An 11,246-nucleotide genomic window follows, 5' to 3' on the forward strand; every position below is an offset into this window, starting at 1 on the left:
GGGGCTTTCCTGACCTCAGGCCCTCTTGTTGCCCTCTTGTCTTCATAGTCTTTGCGACAGCATGGGTGGTCTTCTCTGCTCTGTATCAGCCTCTCTTGTGGTGCAACTGAACTTTCCTGGCCTCTTGACATGCAATCGCATCCCCAGCTGCTAATTCCCAACTGTACCGTTGTCTCTAGTGGTCAAGCACAAGTACTCTCACCTAGGCATACCCCTCTCCAAGAAGATGAGGTCTGGGTCTCTGTCAGAGGAATATTACCATCCAGCTAATGAAGCTTAAGCTAAAAGACCCTTTACTTGTACAAGTCCTGGGAGGGGCTTTAACTTTCAAGGCCCTGGGAGAAGGATCCACTTAATAATGTGGTCAGATAATTGACTATTATTATAAAAGTTGCACAAATAAGACTTGTTCATAAAGAGAGCCTCCACGCTGTATGATTTTCAGACTCAAAAAATCCTGATTACCCTATTCCTGTCCAGCATCTTTTTCATTAAACTCCCAGGCTCTCTTATGTGTAAACTTAGGTACTGGGTGAAGTTCTCATCTTCTGCCACTAGGGGTCATCACTCATTTCTCCAGGAGGTTTGCTTCTGAGCTTTAACCCCATGCACCTGCCACATTGCTGTTCTGGAATTCTACCAGTTAGGCAGGCAGAAGGTTCTTTCCTTGTGGGGATAAGCCTGTGCAAAGGCTTGCATGAATGGAATGAGGTGCTGATCAACTCTTTGTTGAAGGAAACAGGAAGCATAGGCTTGTGTTGCAACCAGATCTTACAGTGATGTTCTCTGCCCAGTCATAGGTTACTTTCCTTCATCAAACTTGTATTTCCTTGTAGCTACAGAATCAGGGCTTTGGGCTCAACATAGTCTGTTAATTTAGTCTAGGAGTTGTAGCAGGTCCATGCCACATATATAGATTGCTCACTGACTCTTAGAAATCCCTGGTAAGCCCTTACATGTATTGGGGTCCAGTATTTACCACACTAGCCACTCAGATGTCCAAAGAAACTGTGATTTATTTCCTATATGTGATCTAAACTGCTTCACACACAACCTCTCCCACCCTCCACTCCCTTAAAGCAGTTTTATCTTGTTAGATTTATCCAGATATAGGCATAATACAGTCTAAGAACATGGAAATAGGGGCAGGAGGAAGGATAGACCAATGGCCTGTTTCCCAGACTTAGATTGGGGTAGGGTTTGAGGTCTTGAGGAAAGCCCTACAACCTGGCAAGGAGTGACATCGCAGCAAAATATTGGGAAGTGGCAAGAAAGATGTGCATGTATTCATAGTAATACTCCTAACTCCCCACAGCTTTCACATAGTGTCAGGAGATCCAGAAGTTCCCAGATGTCCTAGAAAGCAGTTACTTAAGTACTGAGGGGACCTCTGGATAAAGAGTCATGTCAGGAATAAGAGCTCTTCAAGTTAAGGTCTTTGGTTTCTAGAAGGCAGTCGGCAGAAATGGATGCCTTCACACATCAAATGGTCAGAGAGAACCTGTTAACAGTGCAGCCTGGTCAGACTGGCCACCCTGCACCGAAAACCAGTGAGGTAGAGGTGGTAGTAGTAGTGTATGGACATGAAGCTCCTTTGTACTGCTGCCACGTGAGCCCTCCTACCTGGGAAGCCATCTTGCAGGAGAGTGTGTGGAGGGAGTGGCGGGGGGAGCCCGCTAGACGACCATTTACCCCAAAGAGTCTGAATCAACCAAGGACACCTTTCCAATGGACAGGGACTGAAATTCCCCAAGAGTGTGCTTTTCAAAGTGTCGCGTGAGACCTGCTGCCCGAGAGCGTTGCCTCCTTCTTCCCGAGCACGCTAAGCTTCAGGGCTTAGTCTTCATGGAAGAAACTCAATGATTGAAGTCCGTAAGGCATGACTGTGGATGCGGAAGAATCGTAGGTGCTAGAATCATAGGAACAGTACACCAAAACATCCTGGCAGCGGTTTCGTAAACGATCACTCTGACTACAGTGTATGGAACGGAGTGCAAGAGGGAGAGAATGGAGACAAGAAAGCCAGTTTAAAAGCTGTTTTAGTATCTCTGCTGCTGCTGGGTTAAGTAGGATTTGGGCAGTGGAGGCAGATTTAGAAATTGAGAACTGATTAAATGGTGTGGGGGAGAGGTGAAGTAGAAGAAGGGTTCAAGCAAGAGTTCCAGGCTTCTGACAAAAGGAGTACAGCGTGTAGAGGTGTCCCTTCATAACGTAAGGAGCGTTAGGGGGGCAGTAGGTTTAAGAGGAACTGCCAAGCTAGAAAAAGGGAACAGAAACTACCTACAGTGTTAGAATTAACCTTGAAAATTGTCAATGTCCAGAGCAAATAACAATTTTTTGTTAGTAATTTAATGCTAACGTTAGCAACTGATTAATTCATACTACAAACCCGATGATGTTAATTATCCTTCCATTCCACAATTAACACTCAATCTTTAAAAAGTGATATGCGATGATAGACATACATGATAGTACTTCACTTCTAAACAAAGGATGACAGAGGAAAGTAGTTTTCTCAGCATGCTCTCACTCATTTTTCTTGAATTTATTTTATCTACCTTTGTTTTTTCTTTAATTCCGGCTTAAGAAACATATTCTACTGAGTTTTTTATTTTCCTGACCTCCTTAGTATGACTTAGTCATGTTTAGCTCATGTACAGTTAGAGAGCTGTAGAATTCTATAATGTGGATGGAGCGAGCAGCACAAACATAAACAAAAGTGAGATATTCTCACGTGTTCTCACTATACCATATTCCTATAATCCACATGTCATAACACTGTTTCCTCATAGGTCAGATGCAGTTATCTGAACTCCAAGAAATTGCTGGTTCTCTTGGACAAGCTGTAATTTTAGGAAAAACCAGTAGTATCCTTGGATTTAATATCTCTTCCATGTCTATTACCAGTCCTATCCCCAGCCCAAGTGATTCTGGCTGGGTTAAGGTAAGAAAATGTGACTAGAAAAATGCATTTTAGCTATTTAAAACGTTGCTTATTTCTTATTTTAACTATTTTTCTATTTCAATACAATAATTTAGAGAACATGTCTTTCTAATTTATTGTTGGTTATTTTTTTACAGTATTACTAAAATGATAAAGTAGTTGAAAAAGGAGCCTATCTTCTAAAAATTATGTATTGGTATAAAATGTGCTTTGCTTTGACTATTTACAACAATGCTTCATAAATTTGCTCTAGAGGAAATATTATAATAATATTGACTCAACGTATTAAACATACTTTTAAATAAACAATGATATAACATTTAGCCTGGCTAAGATGAGTTTGCTACTGAATGTAGTTTATCATGTGAAAACCACTTCATCACTCATGACCATTTACAGGTGACTGCCCAACCGGTTGAAAGGTTTGCATTTCCTGTTCATCATGTGGCCTTTTTGTCCTCGCTGTCAGTGATCACTCAGCCGGTGGCAACACAGCTGGGACAGCCATTTTCTCAGCAACCTTCCGTAAAGGCAGTAGATGCTGATGTAAGTTATAACTCAAAGATTTACTTAAGTGGAAGAATTAAGCTATAAATTCTGGAGGGTGAACCGACTTAACTAATCCTGGTAGACTGGCAACCTAAGGATTGCACTGCCTCTTCAAAGTTGGACTAATATCTATGCATATCAATCACCTTTTGCTGTTTTAAAAATGTTTCTTCTCAGTGAATTTGCTCCACTGCCCAAACTCTTTGTGCAGGAAAAGGAGCTTCTATAGATTTAAAATTTGAAATGAGGCATTAAAAAAAATAAAGTTCCAAATATCTTTCTTAAAAAAAGCATGGGAACAGGACAATTGTTATAATTCTCTACTATTTTTTTCCTTAGGGTAATTGTGTATCAGTTGGGATTACTTCACTGACTTTGAAGGCCGTACTAAAGGACTCCAGTAATAACCAAATCAGTGGTCTTAGTGGAAATACAACAATTCCATTTAGCAGCTGTTGGGCCAACTACACAGATCTTACTCTTCTTAGAACAGGTGAGTGTACTATTTTGGATCCTCACATATATACCCATAAATAGGGACAATTATAATTTCCTTTTAATGAACAAAGCAGTCTATACTACACTGGTCAATAAATTATAGAAATCAGAATGTCTAGCTTACAAAAATATATTTAATATGCACAACAAAGTGAAAAATAAAATAAGCAATTAAGGGAATTAAAACAGGTAACTTGAGGATGTACATCAAAATTATATCATGATTCGTATTTTCTTCTTTATCCATGTGTGTATTTTTCTAAATTTTCTCACTATGTATGTATTACATTTATAATAAGAAAACTTAATATATAGATTTTTCAAATTCAAGAAAAGAAAGGATAATATAGTGTCATAAAATTTTAATGGCCCATGCAGGAGTTCAGAGTTGGGCTGGAAGGTGGGTTCTAGTCTTTCTGAAAGCCAATGCAAAGGAGAAAACATGAACATTACCATGATTCACAGTCCTCTGCAGATAGACCAGTTGCTGTGGAGAATCACAGCTTGCTCTGAGATCAGAACAAATGTCTCCTATGAGTTCTCATGAAGTATACTCATGACATCGTCAACATGTAAATACATGATATCTTCAACAGTAAATACATGTTATCTTCAACAGTAAATACAGTCATAACTTCCACAGTGAGGTTTCTTATATTATCTTCATATGGATTGATGGCATAACTCCAACTGGTAAAAGCCTTTCTACCAAGGCAAAAATGATATGTCCAAAAAACAGGTCTCTATTGATGATAGCTTATTCAGTATCGAAAAGAATGAAATACACCATGAGAGAAAACAGCCTTATGATGATGCTTACCCATGGAAGGCAGAAGAATCAGGTCATCAAGGACAACACAGAGCCACTGGATCAACCTCCTCTGAAGTTCAAGCAATCGCCAGATTTAACAAATTTGACCTCATCATTAAATAGCTACAAACTGAAAAAGAAAAGAAAAGAAAAGAATGAAATAGACTCCTTGTACTGGAGACAGGCCTCCGTTAATCTGTTTACCTCAACCTTTATAGGCCCGAACTCCTGAAAAAGTTTTATTGTGGTCCTCACTCTTCTAAGCACTGTTATTTCAAACACACACCCACACTAAAGGTCAGAATAGAAGCCAAAGTAAAGAGTAAGAGAAGTTAAAGAATATCTAACAATAATCTGGGTTTTTTTTTCCATAAGAACTAAATATCAAAAGCTAAAATCATTCCAAAAGAATTTTTTCCTTATTTGTTGTTTCCTCGTGCTTTGATGATGCCCTACACCAGATAAGTTTGATCTGCCTACTGGGCAACAATATCTCAACCTAGAGTTTGATGGGAATCCAGTGGCAATGAGTTCAACATTGTGCTCTGGGACAAGTACCTGGAGTGTCCAGTAAGCCTGGTGACTAAGGACAGAGCCTAATTCCTTAACAGTCAGCCTAAATGGCAGTAGGACTGGGACCCTTTTATGGGAAATGAGGAACTTGACAAGAACCCTGCCTGAGAGAAGGTTGCCCACCTCCCCAGGAAGGTGGACTCAAGAGGTGCGCAGTGACAAAGACCCAACCTGAGGATCAAGGTCTCCAAACTACCACTTCCAAAGGCAATGTTCCAAAGTAACCAGGGTCACTGGAGTGCTGAAGCAGTAATGTAGGTTTTGACGTTTTTGTGATAACAAAATAGTGCTCTCCTTTTATCCAGTATATTTCCTTTAAGAGTTCAAAGCTTCCCTTGGAGTGTCTATCTTATTTGCTATGGAGAACAGTCATTGTTTCTAATTCCCTTCCTGCCTGCCTGCCTTCCTTCCTTCCTTCCTTATTTCTTGCTTTCTGTCTTGCTTTTTTTCCATCAAGTGTAGGGTTTCAGTTCTCTGGTTGTGTATAGTAAGGAAGGTCAAATATAGTCATCTCTTTATTATTTTTAAATCAGTTAGCCAGTTTTTAGATTAACTGTAAAACTGCAGTAACAACAAAGCATATGTAAGAAAATGAATAAAGCATCTTTCTTGTAACACTTTCTAGTAGGTATCCCACTTAATTACTGCACTGTGGGAAATCCCCTTGCAGATTAGGCCAGCCTGACCCAGTGGCACCACACCCTCTTCTACTTATAGCTCCCTAAAGAGCAAGGCAGGGGCCACGGGGTAGAGAAGGCATGGGTTGTAGTTTCTCACACAGAAAATAAAAATGTGAGAATTAGGTAAGAAAAAAGTGGAAGAAGAAAATAAACAGCTGAGACTGCATCTTTTGAACAATCTGGATTAAAATAATATTACTAATGGATAATAACATTTGGGAAACGTTTGTTTAGCAACCTATGTGATACACAGCACTTGTTTCAGTTTCTAATGCTACTTAACAAACCAGCCCTAAATCTAATGGCTCAAAACAACAATGATTTCATTTGCTCACAATAATGTGGGTCAGGAATTTGGGATGGTTCATCTCTGTTTGATGATGTCTGGGCCTTCAGCTGGGATGGCTTGATTGGAGTCGTGTCACTGAGGTTTTGATCTTGGATTTTGGCTGAGTTCTTCACTTCTCCTCCATGGAGTGGCCTCTCCACTAGCCTAGCCTGGCATTCCTCACAATACTGCAGGAGAAAAAAACATAAAGACAAAGCAAAAATGTCTAAATTCTTCACACATCAAAATCTTTAAGAAAAAAATATGCCTGCCACAAAAATTCAGTTTTTTCAAACTGAAAAAAAGGAAAGACTTAAAAACACCATTGTCATGAATTGTAACAGTGGCAGAAAATTCTATGGAACAATGTCTATCCACCTTGAAAGTTATAGAATGCATTGCTATAGAAAGCACAATGTGGTCAATATATTCTCTCCTGGAAAAGAAAAGACGAATGAAAACAGACATTTTTTTTTAAGATAATAGAAAAAAAACAGAAGAATGAAAACTTTGGAATTATGCCAAGTATTGCACATTCTGCTCTGTATGGTAACTACTATTTTTTTTTTTAATTTGGCAGTTCACTTTATTTTTATTTTTTTTTTTTACATCTTTATTGGAGTATAATTGCTTTACAATGTTGTGTTAGTTTCTGCTGTATAACAAAGTCAATCAGCTATATATATACATATATCCCCATATCCCCTCCCTCTTGAGCCTCCCTCCCACCCTCCCTATCCCACCCCTCTAGGTGGTCACAAAACACGGAGCTGATCTCCCTGTGCTATGTGGCTGCTTCCCACTTGCTATCTATTTTACGGTAACCACTATTAATGATAGCAGTAGTCCAAGAAGAAATTACGTCATGGAAAAATATATTGGTTAACTGATATTCAAAACTGTGGGAAGATTTAACATATGGATTAAGAAATATTTAGATGGGTGTTTCACACTCTAAGTATATCTAACATGTTTCTTCAAGCTTGTCTACCTTGGGTAAAAAGAAAGGGATCACGATCTTGCAACACGAAAATAGCATCTGACTTAAAGCAAATGTGGAAAACAGTTAAAAATGGTTGAGTCTAAGTCGAGGGCATATGGGTGTTTGTGGTACTATGCTTTCAACTCTTACGTTTGAAGTTTTTCAAAATAAAAAGTTCAGTATCCATCCCCACCTCCCCAAACTGAGGCTGCAGCTTCTTCACTCCTCGGTCAAGTGTATGGGGATCAGACAGAGGTTCAGTACCCTCACCTCCCTTCCCTATTGTCCTTCATTTCACCCTCACCTCCCTTCCCTACTGTCCTTCATTTCAGACAGCCTCTGGGCACTAGGAAAGAACCCCTAAGAAGTAGGTACTGATGCTGCAGAAAGAAAATCTACCCAGAGTCCTCCCGCCCATAGTTGTTGGGCAGATAGAACTCTTCTGACTCTGAGACCCTCTCTACACTTGTTTATACTTTAATTTATTTGACTCAATTTCCAAAAATACTTCGTTAGGGGTTATACAGTATTTGTAAGTCAATGAAAACTCAATTGGAATTGTACGACAGCAAGCAAATAATAAAAGGAAATCAGACACTGTGATGATTTTTTTTTGCCCTAGGAAAAGATTTTAAGATTGAATTTATCCTGGATGGCGTCGTTCAGGTGGAGTCCAGGACTTTCAGCCTAGCCACGCAGTCTGTCTCCAGCAGTGGCAGTAGCGGCAGCGGCGGTGGCAGCAGCAGTAGCAGCAGCAACAGCAAAGTGTCTACTGTGGGCACAGCTGCCCAGACAGTGACTACAGTAGTCAGCTGTCTGGTGGGAAGAGTGTTGCTCTTGGAAATATTTACGACTGCAGTTTTGATTTTGAACTGAATTCTCGGTAAGCACAGTTCACTTTTTCTCTGTTTGTCTCCACATACTGAGGTACCAGAAAATGTTTACTAAATAAAGACTGAGTGCAGCATGGCACCACAGGCAGAAAGACACAATCTCAGCCATTGAGAAAGTTAGAGCTTCAATGGTAGAGACAAGACCACCCTACGGAAATGTTTTTCACACTATAGGATGGCGTATAAGAGTGTGGGGAATGAGAAATGCATGTTACATCAGGACTCTTTCAGTTGCAAAGGGAAGAAGCTCAGCTCCAATTGGTTTAGGCAGTAAAGTGAACTCACTTAATGGAGAAGTCCAGAAGTAGTCTGATTTCTGCCGCAGTGAGAACCAAGGGCTCAAATGGCATCATCTAGAACCTGTGTCTCTCCATCTCTCAGCTCCATTCTTCTTGGTGGCAGATTCACTCCCAGGCAGACTCTTCATCAGGCGCCCCAACCCTCATGGTACAGGTACCACCAGCATCTTCATGTTTACAGTCTACTGGCCCAACAGCTAATCCAGAAAGAGCAAACCTCTTTCCCAGCACTTCCAGCAAAAGTCCCAAAGCTATGTCATTGACCTGGCTTGGGCCACATACCCATTCCTGAACCATTCGCTGTGGCCACGGGTTGCCGTGAATTTGAGATGGGGGTAATAATTTAGAAGAATACTGAAGTATTTCAGTAGTAAAAGCCAAGACTAGATTTTAAATTTAAAAATAAATAAGGTCAGGATGAAAGGAAACAATAAGGCTGGTTCTGGGAGTAGCAGAACAACTGGAGGCTGGGACTTCAGGAGGAAATAATCCGTTCTTCCCTCCTCATGGTAGAAACTAATTAGAAACCAGCTGTCAAGGGAGAAGGACGCTTTGAAGAGACCCAGCCCTGGCCTCTTACAGCTAATATAGCAGGGTGGGTTTGGAGCTGAGGGACAAAAGGTAAAGACCAACACACAAGTTATTGTATTTTAATGCCTGTTTTCCTGTCTCCAGAACTCTAATAAAAGTAAAACTTGTTGTCTATTTTATAATAGCATGATAGGTATTGCTTAAGTTCATTTGTTTCTTCCCAGAAGCATTAAAATATAAGGTATAAGTACTCTTTATTATATATTTGTTCATTTTGTGTTTCCTCATTAAATGCATTTTTTTCCTAATTATCTTCACTGACTTTCTTCCTACTTGTACTTGACAACTTTGGGATTTTACAAAATTCAGAAAATTCTATTTTCAAGTCATTAGTAAATGATATTCTTCTTGGTGTTTTTTAGGACATTTTTTTCAGATAAAAAGTTAATCAACACCTTCCCCTTTGCCACTAAATAATCTATCATTCTTCAGTTAAGACATAAGAAAACTTAAACACTATTGTCTTAGTCCTTTCAGGCTGCTATAACAAAATACCAAAGACTGAGTGGCTTAAAAACAACAGAAATTTATTTCTCACAATTCTGGAGGCCGAAGTCTGAGGTCAGGGTGCCAGCATGGTCAAATGAGGCCCCTCTTCTGGGTTGCAGACTTCTCACTGTATCTTTACATGGTGTAAAGGAGGGGGTGTTCTGTGGGGTCTCTTATAAAAATACTAATCCCATTCATGAGGGCTCCACCCTCAAGACCTAAGCACCTATCAAAGGCTCTACCTCCTAATACCATCACATTGGACACTAGGTTTTAAAACATATGAATTTGGGGGTGGGGCACGTTCAAATCATAGCCCATTGATGAAATGAAATTATGGGTTTTTTATAACTTTTCATTCTGAATTAACAGTATTTTACTTTTAAGAGAGTTATGAAATTACACTAAATAAAATGACAAAACTTGAATGTGAAAAATACAATATATAAGCACCACTATTCTCTCTCCATGGTTCCACACAAGAGCACATTAAATTGGTAAACTCTGAAATACTAAGTTTTGCCTTATTAACCATACCATGAAATATTAGAAAAAGCTAAAATTAATAAAACATATTTTAAAATCACACTGTATTTTCTTAAAAATATTTGTATTTTCACTTTTCAGGAAGCAACTGAAGTGCTATTCTGAAGAACAGGTTGAAACACAAATACAAGAATTGCTTATTTAAGAGCTATTTTGTTGCACAACAAGAAAAAGTCTATAGCATTTTCAAGAAAATATACTAAAAATATTTTTGTAATATATAAAATGTATTACTTAGCTTTAATCACAAAAATCAAATTTCTTCAAAATACAAATTTCTTTTGATTCCTTATGTTTGTATGTACTTATTTCATCAAAAAAAAAAAAAACTTCTGGAAATTTTTGATTTGTAAGCAGATATACCACCTCCAAGTTGCTGTACCAACAAATCATGAAATACTTTAAATAGTTGAAAGAGCTTTCTAGTTTTGACTTAACTTCTTTAGATCAGATTGGAAGCATTCTGAATTTTTGTATGTACCGGGGGATCTGTTTTTCTCTATCCATTCATAAGACTCTAATTTTCAAAGATCTAAGCCATTTTAATTTCTAAGGATTTTGGAGAAATGAGATTGTCAAAGTTGCTGTTTTTCAGATCCACAGGAATCCCAGGAATTCTAGATTATCCTAGATTTCTGGGCCTGCCAACCCTGGCCAGTCGTCTAAGAAGAGTTTCATTGGTGTCCCTTGTTTGAACAAGTCCAAACTCCTCTGCTTACCCCTCCTTCCCACTCAAAACTGTCACTACTAAGAGTGTGACCTCCTGCAACCCAAGGCTACACCAGAAGAGATACTTATTTTCAAGAGGATAAAATTAGGGAATGCAAAAAAAAAGCCACAAATTAATGTAGCTAAACTAACCAAAAGCTCTCATACTATAAAAATTGCACTTTTTACTCAGAAAAGTCTAAAGAAAATGCTAAATTTAGAGGAATAACCCCAATCAAGGCTTTGTGGCCATGTCCTGAGCAAGTAGAGTTGGTATTCACAAAAGTTACCTTCCAGCAAGTGACACTCAGGAAGCATTTGGAACAGCTGAGAGAATTCAATGAAACCCAGAGGT

General features: G+C 39.0%; 1 protein-coding gene across 2 annotated transcripts in view; it reads left to right on the forward strand.

The window, feature by feature from the left end:
- Positions 1-10,753, forward strand: part of PKHD1L1 (PKHD1 like 1) — a 152,030-nt gene extending 141,277 nt beyond the window's left edge. For both annotated transcript variants that reach the window (XM_082434219.1, XM_082434220.1), the window contains 5 exons: positions 2,793-2,944; positions 3,344-3,490; positions 3,833-3,986; positions 7,988-8,248; positions 10,265-10,753. In XM_082434219.1, coding sequence (XP_082290345.1) covers positions 2,793-2,944; positions 3,344-3,490; positions 3,833-3,986; positions 7,988-8,241 — 707 coding nt within the window. In that variant the 3' untranslated portion in view covers positions 8,242-8,248; positions 10,265-10,753. The remainder of the gene's footprint in view (positions 1-2,792; positions 2,945-3,343; positions 3,491-3,832; positions 3,987-7,987; positions 8,249-10,264) is intronic.
- The last annotated feature ends 493 nt before the right edge of the window (positions 10,754-11,246 follow it).

The sequence above is a fragment of the Balaenoptera physalus genome (assembly GCF_965194825.1).
Source record: "Balaenoptera physalus genome assembly, chromosome: 17".
Classification (NCBI taxonomy): Eukaryota; Metazoa; Chordata; class Mammalia; order Artiodactyla; family Balaenopteridae; genus Balaenoptera; species Balaenoptera physalus.